Raw genomic sequence first — 19,601 nt, 5'->3', positions numbered from 1 at the left:
TATCCCTATAGCCCTTCTTTGTAGCTTGTCAAGATTTCCTTCATTTACGGGCTTGCCATTTGGGTAAATTAGTATCAGCCAAACAACGGAGAACAGAATTTTCCTTTCAGCCTGGGCTTTCATTCATGCAGGCTAGAAAAAAAGTTAACGAAACCTGGAGTTACTAAACTGAGTTTTTCCAGAAAGGAACAAACTTGGCATTATTCGTTCCAAATCCTTATTATGTGATTCAAAGGGTGCTAACACTTGTATTTATTTTTACATTATTAATGCATAAATGCAGAAAAAGGCAACTGAACTTGGTGGCATTCCAGAGCGTGTTACAGAACAGTGTGAAGAGTGAACCTGGGTACTTCTCTGAGATGATCCTCATTATCCATTTATGGTTTTGAGTAAAATCCCTGAATTTGTGCTGATGAAACCTTTACATCACATCAATCACATCACTCTCTTTCTGTATGTTTTCCAAAAAGTGAAATGTTTGGTTTACTCCTCCGGGAAGAGGAATGGAGAGAAGCCACTTGCCTGAGGATGTGGCATCACGTCCCCGCTGTGCTATTCTGCCGGCTCAACGCTGCTGCTAAGAGAGGCAGGTTTCCCGCCTCCTTTCCCTGGCAGCCTGGTTGCTTGGGTTTTGCCATACTTCTGCTGCTGCTCTTGAACAGCTTGTGACTCCTGTCTGACCAACACGGAGCCAACCTCACTGAAAGATAATCATCTTGTCTAGTTCCTTGAGCCTGGATTTACACAAGGCCAGAAGCAGCATGAAGGAGAGGTCCGTGCTGCTGAGATTGGAGGAGTTGTCCTGCTGCTAACTTTGATCCTCCAACCTGCGATCTCACTGAAGTTGACTTAAACCACCCCAAAACCTCCCCTGGTTCTGGTTGCTCATTTCTGCCTCTGCACTTTTTTTCAGCACTATGCTCACCTAAAAGTTTCAGTGCCTCGGGGGTGACCCATGCTGATTTTTGCTGAGAAGAGCCTATTAAAAACGGTTGGGTTTTCCACAGGTCGTTTCCCTGACTCAGTTATCCTCCCTCCCGGCACTGGCTCGGCGCGGGCAGCGACTCCGGGGTTGCGCGGTGGGAGATGGAGGGCAGCAGCTACACAAACCCATCTGGCCGCCAGTGCCACCACAGAAATTCCTATGTAGCCATGAGGTCTTAGTGCTAAAACCAACGAAAAATATTTTTGCCAGGAAATTTTCCCTGGCTGACATAAATTCACAGCAACTCCATCATCTTTGGAGCAGTTCCTCCAACTTCCAGGGTATAAGGCCAGAAGGTCACTTAGATTAACCTTCCACATGGAGCACAGGGAGCAGAACTGAGCACTCCGTTGTTTTTCTCTCAAACCAGCCCCAGCCTGGGAGCACATTTCTGCTTTATGGCCTTCCCAAATGCTGAAGCTTAGTGCAGCAGTTTCAGGGTAGCTGAAAGACACGTGCCTGCACATCCTTAAACACGAGCACAGAGGTATACAGACTTCCCTGCCTGTGATGTGGGGCAAACAGAGAAGCTGACCTCATTTGTCCCACGTTTGTGGCTGCAGCTTTGGGAAGCTCCCCGTGCTTACACATGGATGTTACTGTACTGTGCGGACAAGTAGTTACTGTTGCCGGGTTGCACGACCGCTTTCTTTTTCTGTGGAAGGAACCTGATTTCTGTTTCTTACATATTTTCAAATGAAACTAAGAACTTAGACTGACATTCTTGCAAAATATGTTCTGGCAGCATTCTGGTAACAGCGTTGAGGCCAAAAGAAACCAGTAGGTCTTCTGGTCAGCCTTTCTCACAATTTGACTTCAAATTTCATCCAAAATACCCTTGCTATGAGCTGAGTGTCTTGAGTGATTGGTTAGTCAAAGTGGAACTTCCTGAAAGATACTGAATCTTGATCTGAAGACATCAAGAGATGAAGAATCTACTGCTGCTCTTAGCTGATGAATAATTTTAACATGACCTTGGAGCCAGCTTAATTAATTAGAGATTGATATCTAGAACTCTCTGCCTCTTTAGTATGCCAAGCAGAAAACATTATGAAGTAACACATTTGTTACTGAAGTCCCTAATTATCTGCCACTCTTCAATGCAAAAAAAAAAAAAGAAATTACAATTATCGATTGGGTATCTGGAGTAAGTCTGTTTTAATGATCTCAACTACTCAGTACTAACCAGGAGCTGGGATTCAGAGAAACAGGTCTCACCGTCAAGACCTCTCTCATTAGAGCTAAGCTCAGGACGAATGCAGGCACGCTGCTTAGACTCTCAGGCCAGTCCTGGCTCTAAGTCGCTCTTTTTTTGGCTTCCAGGAGGCTTTCAGGGAAATAAAGGCTCTGTAAGTCCCTAAATGTTCTGGTTGCTTGAAAAACGCTCTGTGATATGCCGAAAACTCCCTCAATATGAACAGATAGTTCTCTGAACCAAGAAAGCCTACAATCGATTTATGTCTCAAGGTCTAATTCCTCCGTGAACTGGCTGAGGCCAAATAAGAATTAAGTTCACAGTGTGGCTCCTTCAGTCTCTAGTAGGGTCTTTGACTCCCACCATATCCCTGATGCCTCTACAGCCCGGTCAGGTATGGTTGAAACTGCCCAAGAATTGGGGAAGAGAGACAACTGCCATACCACGCGCAAAAAAATGTCATCGCGTTGAGCCTCTCCGGGACACCAGACTACAAAGAAGCTGCATCTTTTGGTTTTGGTAGACTAGACCCTGATCTTGTTAGCTCTCAAATACACGTAAAGAACCATCCTCCTCCTTCATCACAGAGGCTTCTGCCATATTCGTGTCAACGTTGGTCATTTTTAATCTATGACACTGCAGCAAACACTGACAGGTACAGATGTAACCTCCAAAGAAGCCACTGAAAACTTCTCTGGGTTTATTTCGAGCTTGCCGAGTTCCCTGTACAAACTAGAGCAGCCTCAGGGTCTCAGGACTCGCCAAGTCTGAATTCTTGGTGTTGCGAATGGAAGAAATCGTGGCGTGAGGCAGCAAGCACCAAAGCTGTAATGATCTTCCTTCGGGGTGTCACTTACATTGCTGTTTGCCTTATGGCACACGTAGGTGATTACGGCGTGAGGGCCAGGATACATTTGTTTAATCTCTCCTTGAACTCTATTACATTTTCCACTCGTCTTGCTAGAGCCTTATCTTCAATTACACTCCTTTCCATATGCCCCAAGCTGTTATTTGTTATAAGACCAACCTGACCCTCTTGTATCCAAAATGTCAGTGAATTAAATCAAATTTTTATACTTTTCAACTTGAACAGTTATCTCATGATGCACATAACAAACAGATAATGAGATCTGCATTTTATTAGACACAGTGGCGCTTACTGATGTTTAACTATTAGGCAGAACCATTTTGCTGCTCGCAGTTACAATTACATTATTTTTCTCTGTGGCTGGATAGCTGTCAATTGATGTAAGACATTCTAAATGTGTAGTATAGTATTTTCCTTACTGTTGTTTGCACTCAGAGAACTGAATATATTTCTATTCTATTTTCCTAAAAGGGAAGGGACATTTCCATAGATACATTTCTCTACAGTCTAAGCTTTTTGCCTCCTATATTTTGTGACAATTTTCCCAAGCTTTGTCTCAGAGTCAGAGATGCTCCAAAATCACATTCTTAGCTTTAAGCTTATCCTCAAACCCTGCTTATTTTAATAGGACTAAAGCAAATACTTGAAATTAAAGAAAGACAGTCGCAAATGAGGATGCATTCCTGAAATAAGTCCGTGTAAAAACTGACCCACTGGGCACGTTCCAGCGATTAACTTATACCCCGGCTAGCTGCAGCGCCCTACGCGTTTTATGCTTTACATGTACATGCTTATAATTTATGATTCATACAGTGCTCGTAACGATTAAATGATAAAAGCACCAGAGTGGGATCTAATCAATGCAAATATTTAGGTGCATCACAGGATGCAGGAAGATCCGCCCTCCCCAGAAGAGCCTAGCTGCCGCGTGGTCTCCTACACGCCGACTCACACGTTCATAAATAATCCAGTTGGCAAACACCGAAAGGTGACATATCCTCACTGGTTTTGTGTGCGTACTCCTGTTCCGGCTCAGGGCAAGGGAAGGAAGAGAGCGATGCAGGGAGGTAAATCCAACTCTCTTTACATTAAGCTGACAAGAACAGAAGCGTATATGTCATCATTTACTGCATCTCAATTTGCAGAGGGTAATTTCTCATAACAGGCTAACTTGATTGCTTACTGAGCATACCTTGGAGACTGTTTGGTCTTGGTTTTGTACAGCTAAAGCTCACCCACGTCTCTCTTGACTCTGAACGGATAAAGGATATAAAAGCTACTATAGGAATATTATTATTCAGATAAAGAAAAGAAAGCTTGATTCAGATAGGCATGTCTTTTTGAGACTTAATAAGCAGTCCAGACGATTTAGATACCTACATTTTAGACATTTTGGTTTTATAAAAAAATCTTACTACATTTTAAAATAATAATCCTCCCTGAAAGGAATGGAAGACAGGTACCCAGAGCCATAGACTGCTTAAGAAAATCTATTTCCTCACCTTATTTCACCGATGCTCACAGAAAGCAGCTGACATAATTTGTTATAATAAACGCTAGGCATATCGATGGCTAACTCTGTTTACACAACCAAAGCCCTTGCACTAAACCTCACCTGTGTAAAATAGTCCAGCTAGGTGTTTATCAGTAATTGTTTGCAAGATGGACACTAATGAACTCCTTGTGGTTCTCCACGACCCGTGGTGCTCTTCCGTAACACTGGTCATTAATCTGAGGCTGTAATGCGGTGTTTAATGAGGCATGCCTCTCGCTGGGCAGGAGGGATTATCTGGGGCAAGGACATGGGGATTTATGGGTCCTTACAGTCACAGCAGTCATAAAAACAGAAGAGCTGTAAGAAAACCTTCAAACGGAGAAGATGCACTGTGGCAGAGACCATTTGTCTTTGTGCCTCTTCCTCACAGCGTATCAAGCCCTGGACTCCACTTACAGACTCCCGTCGAGGTGTGGCCGTGCTGCACAAGGGATGATGGCAGGAGAAGGATGGAGCCAGACTGGCTGGAGTGTGACCGAAACAGGAGGGACGAGGAGTACATGTGTGTGTGGGCGACTGAGAGTTGTGCTAGGAGTCAAAGCTAAGGGACAGGAGACGTCGTATGTGTGAATGTTGGATGAAAGGCTTTAAAACATCAACATGTTAAGTGTTTTTTTTTCTCATTTTTCTATTCAATTATCAGTCGCGGTTACAAAATGGCATTTATAACCCTACTGCCAAGTCAGTTGCCAGCGGTGGTGGTTTAAAAGCTGACCGTGTTAACTATTCCAGTGCTCGATAAAGCACCGAAGAAAGAAGAGGCATTAGCATACAGTGAAGATGGTGAAGTGTACGGAGGAAGGAGGACACTGACAGTCTGCCCAGAAAGCTCTGAAGATGTACCAGGTCAGATGAGGAGTCCTTTTAAAAAAACATAGCAGGATTTCTTTATTTCCAAAATGAGATTCAGCTTTTAAAGTAATACATGAGCCATCTTCTGTGCAGAGGGATAATACCTTCTTTAATGAAGACGCCCCACGAGCTATGCTTATAGGAGACCCTGAAAGAATTCAGTGGTATCAAAATGGAAGATTTTGACTAAATTTATGCTGAAATTCTGATAGGAAAGTCACCTTTTTGGTTCCTTTAGCAGCAAAGTTCAGACCCACTGTGATACAGTTGAAACCTGACAGTAGAAGGTAACCACAGAAGAGGTAGAAAAAGGAACAGCTGTACCCCAGCGTGTCTCAGAGCTGCTGGCCTCAGCCGCTCCGGCTGGATGGGTTTTCCCACCACCAGCTCTCGCATGAGCAGGTTCCCACCGTCAGACGTCGTGTCCCCAGCGTGGGAGCCGAGCTTGAACCGCTGGTGAGCTGCTGCAGCTCCCAAACTGCTGGGCCACCACCTCGGAGTTACAGCCTACCAACCTTGACTCACAGACCCGCAAACAAACAAACAAACAAACAAATCAGGTACTTTATAATAAAATGCATTGCTAGACGATTAAGAAAGAAAGGTCTGGCAACATTTTGCTGTCAAAGTAGTGAATACTGGTTGTCAAAAATAATGATGCTACTAATAATAATCCTCATGAAAAATAGAGAGACCTTTAGACACATTTATACAACCACTTTCATCCCATGGGGTCAGAGATTTTGTAGCAGTAGCAAGAAGACATCGCTTGATCAGGTGCCTGCTGCGGTGGAAGGAACCAAACTAAAATACTTGTAACGTGATACTGCCAAATTCTATGAAAGAAATGATGTTTGGGGTCCTTTAAAAACAGCTATCTCTGTTCAAAGAGCTGGAAAAGTTTGCTGCCTTGCCCGTGATCAAGAGGCAAGCTTTTTGTCAGCCTACAGCAGAGCTCTGCAAACGCTTTTCTCGCACAGGCATGGGAGCAGACTCCTTTTAGTTGCAGAAAGAAGTCGTGTGGTCATGTCCCACCATTTGACTTTTTCTAACTTGTAAATAATTCCTCTCATTTGTATGAGCCTCTCACTCACTTTAATAGCAACACAGGTATGAAATATAAATAAGTAAAATTCCACAGCTTTCCCATTTTCTCTAATGACCTGCCACGTTGCACGGCTTGAAAATACTGGGGATTTACCTTAGTTAAGCTAACAGCTGATCTGCGTGACCTGGGCAGGCAGGAGCAGGGAGACACACAGGTACACCGAATAATTAGGGGGGAGGAAAATATTCCACAGCTGGAAGGCAGCAGCGTGTGAATATGAATCTGAGACACTCGTCAGCGATACCCGAGCTGAGAAAGCTGCACAACTCTGCCAATGCTTCCTTTGGCAGGTGGAGATGTGGCTGTGGCTGTTCAGAAATCTCCAGGGAAGAAGGCAGCAAGCAACAGCATGTAGAGAAATTAGGCTATTGAGTGGAAGAAGGGAAAAGAATCTCCCACTGAAGACATCAGTTCGCGACGGGTGTCGGTGGTTTCATTTTTGCACACACTGCCAATTTGTTACAATTAGAAAACCAGTCTTGAATGATAAAGTTAATGGTGGTTTGGGGATGAGGGACCCCAGCCGAGGAAGACAGGGGCATGGGAACACACTGCCAAGGAGCCAAAGGGAGCAGAATGGGGATGGAAGGAGGTATAAGAAAAAAAGTTGAAGAACTGCTGGCCTGGAAACCTGTTTCAAGTGATTTCTCTCCTTATTATGGTAAATGGATCTTGAAATGTTTTGCCTCTGGAGTTCTGAAAGAACATTTCCAGACTACGGATGGATTTATGTAAATGAAGGTTCAGAAACCTACCAGCTGCAAGGAGGCAGAAAGGTAACCTGGAAAACAACACCCAGCCGAAAAACCCATGTTCAGCCTAACACTATCACAGGCTTCCCTATAGCTTCACACCTATGCAAATTATCTGCCAAAATGCATAAAGCTCAAGATAAACAAATCTCTTCCACAACTTGGCATATGGAAAAAGGGTCTGAACTGAAATGATAATTGAGTTTTAGAGACCCATCCATTTGCTGTCATCGTGCCATCTGTCTCCCTGGCAGCGTCCCGATAGTTTGCATCGGCAGCTTTGATTGCCAAAGCTCATGTATTAAGTTAGAGTTACCTAGTCTTCCCACACATGGTTTCTTATTATTTTTCTACAGACCTGCTATTCTAGATGACTGACAGAACTGCAGGATACCGTGTACTCCCAGAAGCATAATATATTATGATATTTTTAAACTTTTTTTTTTAATCATATATATGGATAATTTTCTATTATGATTTGTAAGCAACCTGCAGAGATCAAGTCCAGCGGAGTCCAGAGAAAGGTTTACTTCTCGGGGACTGACCACAGGTAAAGAAGATCACAGGTGCTGGTGTATATATGTGTTAAGTATTTGCTATCACTGGAGTAATAAATGAAAACTGTGGATGCCTTATGAGGGCAGTACCCCCTGAGGCAGGCTCCAAGTTATTGCGTTACTGTCATAACTACTCACTGCAAAGCATCTTTGACTAAAAGCCAGTGTGACACCTAGCATAACTCTGCTGACTCCCCTGAAATTACACAGCTGATTAATGTTGTCCCTCAAGGTATGAAAGTGATAAAACTATTTACATTTCATTTATTTACAGAGAGTGCAACTTTAACTGCGGCAGTGAATGATGCGGGAGCTGCCTGTAAGACTTTACGAAGTTACGTTCCATCTGGTCCTTTGACCGTGAACATGTCTTTGGCTATGCAAGAACGAAGGGCTGAATTCCAGCAGGAGTTAATTCACGTCAGGCAGAAGACAGATAAACATTCCCAGTAGTCCATTTACTGAGACATACACAGTAATCCTCCCTTTAGGCTGGCTGTGTAATAGATTGCAGCCAAATTCAAGAGACACAAGGACTGAGACACTTACCACGGAGTTTACGTAAGAGAGGACTGTGCTCTAGGCAAGACGGAGACGCAGAGAGGCTGCTCTGCTGAACAGCTTTTGTTCTTGTTCTGCTTTGTTCCTGTTGCAGAATTAAACAATACTTTGGTTGTGTCACTGAAGTCATACAACTGGTGACAATTCCCAAAGGAAAGCTCGCATGCCCCAAACCGAATGAGACCTGCCATTAGAGGCTGGGTAAGGAATAGTTTTCTAGCCATGCAAATAAAAAGGCAACAGGATTTCAACTCATTGTTTTCATTTCTGCCTCAGGACAGAGAGACTTTTCAAAGTTCCTCAGAAGCATCTGGAGCAAGAGAACCCAGTTTGGCAAATGGGTCAGTCACTGGGGCACTCTGGGGACGTGGGGCGCTCAGGTCCTCCATGTTCCTGCTCCAACATACTCCCACAGTGCTGCTGAGTGTCCTGCTAACACGCAGCAGGAGTAATCTCTGCTGCTCAGTCAGTAGGAATTCCTCCGCTTTGCAGTAAGCAATTACATGCTACTGGGAGAAAAAGGGTGACTCCATCTTTCTGGCGCTTGGCTAGGATGTTGGAAAACCTCAGGTAAGTCCACGCTTCAGTAAATACGTGATTATTAAACAGTTTCAACATAAGAAACCTGAGAGGTAGCTACCCAGAAGACCCAGCCACTTGGCAATTAAAATGCTTGTATGGGATATGAGGCATCGTGACTCAAGCCCCCAGCCTGAGCTGGGATGCTTTGAGCCTTGATTGCCTATGCCCCAAATGCACGGTCTCAGGGACCTCTGGAGAGGGAGGCAATTACTCTGTCTTCCTCCCAGCTAGAGCTACTACGCTAGACCTGAGACAGCGTTTACGGGACGAATTAGAGAGATGAGGTTTATAAAAGCTGGTGTGTGTCCATGAAGAACTCTGGTTCAGCATTCCCCCTCTCCGCTCCCAAAATTAAAGTCCTAAGACCAGGGGACACTCAAGCCAGAGGTGGGGCATCACGAGAGTCTATCACAGTGCTGATAGTGGCCATCTCTGAAGATCTTGGGTTTGGAAGACTAGAGTGAGATCAGAAGTGTGGGTATCTCTGAGGGTGAGAACAACCTCACAGTCGGTGCGTGTTAACTGTGTGTTTGAACGTTTTGTTGCTATAGGAAAGGAGCGGGTGGTCTGCAAGTGTGTTCAAAAAGCATGTCTGGATGTAATAAGTGTGAGCTGGAGTTGATGAATGTTAAATGAAATTCAAGTGATGATTACCTGAGATTTGGAAATTGCCTTGACAGGATGCACACTTACTGAGCAGTCTGGCTGGCAACTGAGCAGAGCGTTCAGTGTTGGTGTGTATGTACGGCGAGTATATGTGTTCCTTTAATCCTTGTTTAACCTAGCAGCTCCACCTACCCTGTAGACTGAAATTCTCATTCATTCATTAAGTATGCCCAGCAAAAACACCTCCTGAGCCCATCTCCTCTCCATTTTCTGCCAGTTATAAGTGCAGAGGTTCAAAAGATCTGCGTGCACATTCACAATATAAGTCCTTTCACCCTGTCCCCAAGAGCAGATACTACTTGGATGTGGACGTAGGCAGTGGCACTGATTACGTTGGGAATTCCCTCCTAACGTCCAACCGTCCGCTACGTATTTTGAATTGGAAGGTACCTCCAGTAAATGGTATTTAGTAGCAAGCAGCATTTAATGTCTCTACTGGAGGGAACCCTGCTAAATCTAGGGAAGTCCTGTCACTTCTAATTCCTCTGGCTCCATCAATGAGGATGTGAGATAACCTTGACTTTGTAGTGTAGATCCTTTTCTCAGAGACTTTCATGGGTGTGATCATTCCACAGACATTATCCACTCACTACAGATCCCAGCCTTCCACTCACTTTATAAATATCAACAGTTCTGAGGAAATCAATGGGCTTACTAGTCTGTGTAAAGTAAACAGCATTTTGTCCTTAAAAAGAACAACATTCAGTCACCTCCAGAATCTGGTGCATTCAGCCAACGTGCTTAAAGTTTGCATAATGAAAATCATGGAATGACTGAGGTTGGAAGAGACCTCTGGAGATCACCTAATCCAGCCCCCATTAAAGAAGGGCCAACTTCAAAGTCACTCACAGTGCTGGCCAGCTGAATTTTGAACAGCACCAAGGATGGAGATTTCACAGCCTCTTTGGACCCGTTTCAGTGTTTGACCACTCTCCAGGTGAATATTTATTTCTTAATTTCTAATTGGAATATCTGATGTTGTGACTTGCATCTTGTCCTATCGCCATGCACAGAGTTTGCCTCTACCCTCCCTTGAGGTAGCTGGAGACAGCAGTAAGATTTTTACCCTTAACCTTCTCTTTTTAAGATTGATAAACTCAGTTTTCCTTCTCTTTCTACATCATATGCCAGTCTGTTCATCATCTTGATGACCTTCCACTGGACTTTCCCCAGTATGTCAGTGTCTTGTACTGAGGAAGCCCAAAGAGGATATAAAATTCCAAGGTTTGTGGGACAGAGGGAAATACTTACAGCCCTTGACCTGATGGCCACGCTCTTGCTCATATAGGCCAGGATGCTCCAGGATGTGCAATGGCACACTGCAGACTGTGACTGCTTGCCTGAGAGGCCACCCAGGTCCTCTTCTGCAAAATTCTGTCTACCCAGCCAGTCCCCAGCCTGTACTGTACTGTGTAGGGTTCTTCCATCTCAAGTGCAGACCTCTGCATTTCCATGTATGCTATACGTATATATGTATTTGCCTACATTTTCTATTTCCAATTAATGCTCAACTGACCCATTCAACTCCAGAATCTGCTAATATATATTTTTAAAAGTCCAGTAAGTAAAATAATGAAAATATTCATAATTTTTCATTAGAACATAATCTAGTTTTACTTCTTCAGATTTAATACATTTTATTTCCATTTCCCTTTAAATGTAATTTTTGTCTATTTGTTCCTGAAGCAAAAAGTAATAATATCTTTTCAGGAGCACATATTCCATAATTTGTGGTTGATTCTGTTAATTCTGGGCTTCATAGGCTTCTCTGGGAAGGGCCCACGCAACAAAAAGCTCTCAGTCCTAGCAGTTGCTAAGTGTTTTGATCAATTGAATGACAGTCAAGGATGTTTGGCACCTTGCAAACCAGGAATTTTAAATCAGGAGGTTTTATGAAAGCCTGAAAACCCCATTTGTCCTTTGAGTTGTAAGTAAAAAAGCTACCCGTTCCAAAATTGTCAGTATTCATGTGTATAAAAGAGAAAACAATCATCTCTCCCCCAAAAAGATGGCAGTATATTTCCAAAATTATGTTATAGTCTCTAAGGCTACATCTGTTCTAGTAACTACAACAGGCCAGGTCCTGTTCTCTGGCTCTGAATATCACAACACAGCATGAGTCCGCATGGGGCAACTCCTGTCCCACCAAAACAAGGTCCTGGACCGGTTTTGGACATGCTGCCTGGTGTTTCACACAGAGAAATAAGTAGCAGCACTAGAAAACATCTTGTTTCTTTAGCCCCTGTTGTTACTTTGCGTTTTTTTTCATTAAAAAGTCCAAAGAGATTCAGAAGAGCCAGCAGAAAGCACCAGTTTGGTTTTACCCTCCGTGTACCACGAGCACGGTATGCATCGGGTGCTCCCATGGGCATCTCTTTCCTTGTGTTTTCCCCCCAACTCCCTGAAAGTGCGATCTGTCGACAAGTGTCACTGTCACCGATTCTTACACTGATGCCCTTCCTCCCTTCTCCCCCCTAGAGACGGGGACTGTGAGCCCCGTGTGAGCGCCTGCCGGCTTCTCGCATCATGTCAGCTCTGACCCGAAAGCTCTTTGGACCCGTTATCCCGGGATCATCTGGAGAAGCAGGGTGCCAGCACCGGCACAGCCCTGCCTGAACGCCGTCCAAGACTCGCAGGCTGGAGCTGGCTGGCATCCCCGCGCGGAGCCGGTGCACGGGGAAACCTGCTCGGTGGGTTTAAATTCTGCCTTCCGCTATGAGGCCCAGAATCCCACTTCTCATCACAAGCAGCGTGATAAAAACCAGGTGAAACGCTCAAACATTTCATTAATGGTTAATGTTATTAATTTCGCAATTAGTAACAACAGCCAAGTGATAGATTATTTCTAATAAAAGGCCCGCCAATTGCTAACAAGTTAGGAAATGCCAGAGCAGAAGTTCTCAAAGAAATAACCCCCTGCCACATCCTCCACGCGCAGAATAACCGGGATTACTAACGGGTTTGCCGGACACAGACTCTAGCGTATATGTGCGCTATACGATTCCCGCGGCACCTCACTAACACGTTTTCCGAGGAGCCCAGGTACCGTTTCAGGGGGATGCTAACTTTCTGCCTCTGACAGGGAATACACCCCGCGGGGGAGAAGCCACCCCGAGCAGAAGCGGCGCAGACAAAGCCGGGGGCTGCACCCCGCGCCGTGCGGGCACCGGGCACCGGGCACCGGCTGCCGGCTCTGCCTTCGCCCCGCTCCGACCGGCGCCGGTTTCGAGGGACAATCCGCGCACTGAAATGACTAAGCACGACCTCGCCGGCCCCCAGCCGCTCCCCGCCGAGAGGCTGCTCACCCCGCACCCGCGCACGGCGGGGTGGGACACACACACACACACACACACACGCACACGCACACGCACACGCACACACACACGCACACACACACACACACACGCACACACACTCACACACTCACACACTCACCTACAGCGCCGACGCCTCCGCAGGGGCAGCCGCTCCTCCGCGCCCCGCTCCGCCGCCGCGGCCGCAGCCAGCGCCGCCCCGCTCCGCACCGCCCCGCAGCCGCGCACCCCGGCCGCGCCCGCGGAGCCGCCGCCTCCCGCCGCCGGGGCTGGCGCGCCGGGGCGGGCCGGGGGCTGCCGTCAGCCGGCGGCTGACGCAGGGCTCTTCCTCCCGGGGATGAAGACCCCGGCGGCGGGCAGCGCGGAGTCACCGCGCCCGGCGCCGCTCGGGGCGGCCGGGGACCCTCCGCGCCCGCGGTAGGGCGGTGCTGCCCCCCCCGCCCCCCCCGGAGCCCTGGTGCCCCCGGCATGGAGCGCCCGCTCAACCTCAGCTGCTTCACTGATGTGACGCCAGACACCGGCAACCAGAGCGGGTCCTCCGCCGGCCCGGATGGCGGCCAGGTGCATCTCTCCGTCTTCAGCGTGCTGGTCCTCACCCTGTTGGCCATGCTGGTGGTGGCCACGTTCCTCTGGAACGGGTTGGTCCTGGCCACCATCCTCCGAGTGCGCACTTTCCACCGGGTGCCCCACAACCTGGTGGCCTCCATGGCCATCTCCGACGTGATGGTGGCAGCCCTTGTCATGCCCCTCAGCTTGGTGCATGAGTTGTCCGGGAGGCGGTGGCGGCTGGGCCGGTCGCTCTGCCAGGTGTGGATCTCCTTCGATGTGCTGTGTTGCACCGCCAGCATCTGGAATGTCACAGCCATCGCTCTCGACCGCTACTGGTCCATCACCCGCCACCTGGAGTACACGCTCCGCATCCGGCGCCGCATCTCCAACATCATGATTGCCCTCACCTGGGCACTGTCTGCCTTCATCTCCTTGGCCCCGCTGCTCTTTGGCTGGGGAGAGACTTACTCAGAGGACAGCGAGGAGTGCCAAGTCAGCCGAGAGCCTTCCTACACCATCTTCTCCACCTTTGGCGCCTTCTACCTGCCCCTCTGCGTGGTACTCTTTGTGTACTGGAAGATCTACAAGGCCGCCAAGTTTCGAATTGGATCTCGGAATAGCAACTCCATCACCCCCATTACACCAGAAGCCCTGGAGGTAGGTCAACACGGTTGTATTTTGCTCTAGTCAACTGCTGGTAGCAGCCAAGCCCTTGCAACAGTAAGGGAAACTTAGAGCTAAAGTGTGCAAGCAAAGAGCATCCCACCAAGGCCCTGTGAATCCTGGAGGCTTTCAAGGGAAAGTTGACTACAAAGCTTGCAAGCCCAGTCTTTTGACTCCTTCCGAGTCCCCAGCTGGGGACGCGAGGTGTAGCTAAAGCAACTTTGGGCCAGATTGCGAGCCTGAGCTCCACGTGGGTGTGCAGTGACTCACAGACATCCCCCCATGGAATGCTGAATCAGTGCTCACAAGCGTGAGTAAGGGGTCACCGTTCCTCCTGTGGGGAGGTGTGTGGGGGTGTGAATAGATGGGATCCCGTCTCCACTGCGGACGATAACCTGGCAAGCGGCTGTGGCTTTGGGGAGGCTGTGAATTTACCCACACAGAAGACACACATGCAGAACATCCTTGTAAATCCTTCCTAATCGTGGCTGCATCGTGTCAGTTCATCACAGGCACGGTGGCTGTGCACTGCAAAGGCTTCTTGCGGGGAGAAAGGAAATGTATGTTCATTTTCTTGCCTCTCCTACTAAGGACTCTTAAACTCAATGGGTTCAGAGAAAGCAAGGAGACTTCTGTGCGCGGCATGTGGGCGTGTGCCCGTTCTACTGATCTGATTGTAAATGGGGAATAATCTTATTGCGATGCTGTGTGAGCAATTCCATGTGTCCATATATCACTACTCTCTTTAGTTTCTAGCCTCACTTAAAAATAGTAGTCTCTGTTACCCAGAAGGTCATTCATCCGATCTCCCCTCCATCAGAACGTGACGTAGATTGCCCGTGTTCCCCCATGAGCTCTGGCCATCGCTTGCATAGTTTGGTTGTGTTCCTGCTGTGTGGGATCAGCTGACTGAGGCGCATATGGTGCAACTTGTGTTTGTGTTTGGCAGGTAAAAGAAGCTGCCCAGCAGCCACAGATGGTCTTCACTGTCCGTCATGCCACTGTTACATTCCAGACGGATGGAGACACGTGGAGAGAGCAGAAGGAAAAGAAAGCTGCCCTCATGGTGGGCATCCTTATCGGGGTCTTCGTGCTCTGCTGGATCCCCTTCTTCATCACAGAGCTCATCAACCCCCTCTGCTCCTGCGACATCCCACCCATTTGGAAGAGTATTTTTCTATGGCTAGGCTATTCAAATTCCTTTTTTAATCCACTCATCTACACTGCTTTCAACAAAAACTACAACAATGCCTTCAGGAACCTATTCTTTAGACAGCACTGAGCAGAAAAACCTTTCCTGCTGCCCCAAGAAGCTGATTTCAACTCTCAATGAATCCTACCAAACTCTTGAGGAAGTTCAAAGCCACAGATACCGAGGTGATGCTAAAGATGCATCCCCATGGGTCGTACGTCCCAGCAACGATCCTGGCTCCTACGCAGACTCTCCATCCCAGCCTCTAAATCAGTTGCTATTTTTCCTGCAAACAGCAAGTCAGGGTTTCTCTGGCCAGCAGCACAGCATTCTTCCTCCAGTGCCCCACTGCTTCCCTCCCGCCTTCCTAGTGACGTTCTCTTTGGTGGCAGTAATGGCGTGGAGGTGTCTTCTGGCAGAGTCGTATCTGAAGCTCTGGTTTGGCCACTGCTAGTCTCTCACAGCATTAATCAACTTTGTCCCATGTGTGAAACTGGGACTGTTTAATGTCAGGAGGTTTTGTGATTATGTATGAAACCAGACATTTTATGGCTTGGTTGAAAAGGCAGTTTGTCTTGTCTTTCGCCGGTAGAGATTGTTAAGCGTTTGTATTTGGGGAATAACACCCTCCGTAAGGGTTAAAAGCTGACTCCAAGTACAAAGCCTTTTTTCACATGCTTTATCAACAACAAATTGTGCTATTTGCTATTGGATTCCATGTAGTAAGTTTTAAAAATTTATTTATTGTGAAAGCTTAATGCATGGTGTACCCTGGAATGAAAAAGAATGCATGGGAAATCCACCTCTCGTTCTGTGACTGCTACGTGTGAGCATCTGCCTCAGACCTTTACTTTCAGAAATACCAGCTGTAAATGTTAATCTTTGTGTCCGCGTTTCCCATTCTAAACCATAAATGTATTTTGAGCAGCTGTGGGGCAGGTTTCCTGTAGGTGCAGGGGATGCAAGGAGTGTTTTTCAAATTGCCTGTCAATGAGGAGCTGTGTTTTGCTATTTCTGAGTGCGAGTCAGGTCTTGAAACCAAAGCAAAGACCCCACTTTGTTTCTGTGAGCACTGGATTGAAGCCAAAGGACAGTTAATAACCGGTGATACTTCATTCCGGAAGCATAACCAAACCATAGAGATGCTCTGCTGCAGGGACCAGACTTAAATATTTCTTCTTTTGCCCACCCCTCCTTCTCTTCCTCCTCCCTAAGGCTCCAGTCCTGCCTGGTCGTTATTGCTCTGCTGCCTCCCTGCCTTTCCGTGTTGCCAACATAATTATAGTAGTTGGCATTTCACTCCTGGAATGAAAATTACGCACTTTATACTGTGCCGCTGGAAGACCGACGGGCCTTCAGATAACGAAAAGCATTAGTTTTAACTATCGCTTCTTATGGGGCAGCCGCTGAAATCAGACCAGAACTGAAATGGTGAAGGAAAAGACAAGATGGGAATCAGAATGGCATGATTTTGTGTCAGATATCTCAAGAAGAAGAGATAAAGGGGAAAAATGTCAATAAATCGTGGGAAAGCTCCTCAGGGTTGGATAGGATTAATTCTTAGGCTTAGCAGGTTGTGAGACATCAGATTGTTACTGGCCCTTTAAATCAGTCAAAAAACCTGGTAGAATTGGTTAAAAAGTCCTTTTTCTTTTCATATCTTGGGACAGGTGAAAATGGAAGCAGAGCTCAAGGTGCTATCAAGTGTTGCAGCTCTTTCAGGACCAGTTAGACAAACATCCATCACAACTGACATAGATGTATCTGATCCTGCCTTGCGGCAGGAGGAGAGATAACATGGCCCTTGAGATCTTTTTCAACACTATTTTATAAAAATCTGTTAGAAATATTAGGTAAAATCCTCAGCTCATTGAAAGCAATGGACAAATTCTCAGTGATTTCAAGCAAATTAGAATTTTATCCAGTGTGTCTTGTCTTGTAAAAGCACAGTTTTAATGCTAATTAATTCAAGGAGAAGATGGGTGGGATGGGAGCACTCTTCTAACTCCCCTGAAAGAGTCTCTGATCTGTGCTAACCATGGACCAATCTCTACAGCATTTTCTGTCTTTGTTACATATTTTAAAGTATTATTGGTGACATCTCCGACATACCGAAAATTGTAATAAACTCTTGAGCCACTTTTTTTTACTGAGGATATAAAGGTTGCATTGGTTTCTCTGGACAGTCTATCACCAATGCAGAGTTGTGCTTTTTGGGAACTTACTACTTTTGTTGTGTCGAAGGTGGTTTAGCAAAAAATGATTTGGAAAAAAATGCTTCTTTGCCTGAAGCAGACTTTCAGCTAAGCTCAGTAGTGCCTGAAAGTAGGAGGCTACTTGTTAGGCCACCACAGCAACACTTTAAACACTAAAGCGTGAATTGACCGGGAAGTTGGATGTAGTCCACCGTTCTAACACATAACATCATGTCCACACAACTCTGTTTCAGTCCAGGCTGTGTTCATCCCCACTGTTACTTGCTCTTTGATGAGTATTGCAGATTCTCTATCTGTGCTGTGTGGGATCCTTGCACAGGTTGTGGAATCAACTGCAAACTCAAATTAGTATCCTGTGTAAGCAGACAAAAATTAAACTGAAATTGATGGGAAAGATCCCTACTTTTGCTGCAGCTCGGTGCTGGGATGAAGCTCCCTTTCGTTTTATCCTGTGTTTATTCATGCTATGCCTTAAGCAGTGACAAGGAGACAGGAGAGAATCTTAAAATGACACTAAATTCTATTTTGTCCATGACCATGGACAGTCCACCATCCTGGTATAAACTACATCCACATTTATTTGACAACCCCATCCCGTACAGTCCATATTGATCTTCTGCAAATAACAGCTTCCACTTGGTCATAAGTTTTGTTCCTTTGAATCTTGACATAATTAGCAGCTACGTTATGGACCAATTCCTACTGCTCTTGCTTGAGACTTAAGACCATTGGCTTTTCGTCTAAATACCATTCCTGCAATGTAATATAATCATGCAGGAAAAATATCAGTATTCTGGAGATTGTGCTGAAGAATCATATCAAAACATGCCGTGATGTTCCAAGCACAGTGAAGGGGCACAAAGAAACCTTGACTTCTGATCCTGGCTCCAAGGCTTTTTACAAACCTCTCAGTATTCAAACGCAGATGCCCAAGTGGGCTCCCAGACACCCAAATCGCATTTGAAGACATACGCAACCCCAGCTTCAAAGGATGTATCTTGTACCTTCTTGTTCCCATTTATAAAACAGAATCAGTGGTGTGAAGAGATCTGCCTCACCGAGGCTTTGTGAGGATTAATTAGTAAATGTTTATCATGTACCAGGAAGGTGGAACACTCTGGTTTGAATGCCAAGCAGCATTATAAATTGGGCTTCTAGTTAATTCCTCGGAAGAACATTATTACCCATTATTATTGAGTTTCCTGTGCAATTTAATGGCTATATAATACTTCCAGAAAAGATTTAACTAACCTTCTTCCACTTAACAATTAATTTATTTTCCTCCCGATGCTCTGACAGTTCAGTGAACATCTGTATGGGAGTTTGATAGCTAGGGCAGCCACGGCGCCTGCTGAATGCTGTCTGCTGAATGTCTCCTCGCAACGCTGAATGCATATTGTCAAGGTTCAAGGAGCAGCAGCTCTCCAGGCAGTCTGCTACCGTGTTTCCTTTATTTTTTAGGGAGAAGAAAAGGTCACAAAAGAATGCCCTTGGATTACATGACAGGTTGGCTGACCACCTTCCTCCTCCACCGCCATCCCGCTGACCTTTCTTCTCGATGCAGGCAGGTCAGGCAGGTGACTCCAGGACACGTACCGATTCTGTACAGCCAGAGGTGGGACACGCATGACTTCATCCCCCGTTAATTTGCCTCGACTTTTCCTAAAAATTAACCGCTGGGAGACGTGGCCTTTAAACTGGCAGCGGCAGCTGAAAGTGGGAGTTTCCTGGAAGTAAAGTTGCAGGCAATTAAGGAAATTTCACCTGACAAAGGTAATTAATGACTATTAGTTCCAGCAATTGCTGCGGTGAGGTACAACTGACAAAGTGTCAAAGTGATTTTTGCAATGCAGTGATTTGAGCTGCTTTGTTTGCCAGGGGCTTGTCGCTGTTTCACTCTTGGATCCCTTATTTCTTCCTGCATTGGTACAGCAGCAAACCGGGACACCAGCAAAGTCATGGTGAACATGATGTGGGCATCAC

The 19,601-nt window shown here is 46.2% G+C and overlaps 1 protein-coding gene across 1 annotated transcript; it reads left to right on the top strand.

Annotated features, from left to right (window-relative positions):
- Nucleotides 1-13,466: 13,466 nt before the first annotated feature.
- Nucleotides 13,467-15,492, top strand: HTR5A (5-hydroxytryptamine receptor 5A). The gene is made up of 2 exons (XM_010306714.2): nt 13,467-14,204; nt 15,160-15,492. The coding sequence occupies exons 1-2, from the start codon at nt 13,467-13,469 to the stop codon at nt 15,490-15,492; spliced, it is 1,071 nt and encodes a 356-aa protein (XP_010305016.2).
- Nucleotides 15,493-19,601: the final 4,109 nt, after the last annotated feature.

This window comes from Balearica regulorum, chromosome 2, assembly GCF_011004875.1.
Source record: "Balearica regulorum gibbericeps isolate bBalReg1 chromosome 2, bBalReg1.pri, whole genome shotgun sequence".
Classification (NCBI taxonomy): domain Eukaryota; kingdom Metazoa; phylum Chordata; class Aves; order Gruiformes; family Gruidae; genus Balearica; species Balearica regulorum.
Note: the sequence above shows the minus strand (reverse complement) of the source record. Positions and strands in the feature narration are given on the sequence as shown.

Excerpts from the sequence above, each read along its gene's own strand:
- HTR5A (XM_010306714.2), top strand. The coding sequence starts at position 13,467 with ATGGAGCGCCCGCTCAACCTCAGCTGCTTCACTGATGTGACGCCAGAC. Across the intron at positions 14,205-15,159 it reads TTACACCAGAAGCCCTGGAG|GTAAAAGAAGCTGCCCAGCA; the intron begins GTAGGTCAACAC and ends TGTGTTTGGCAG.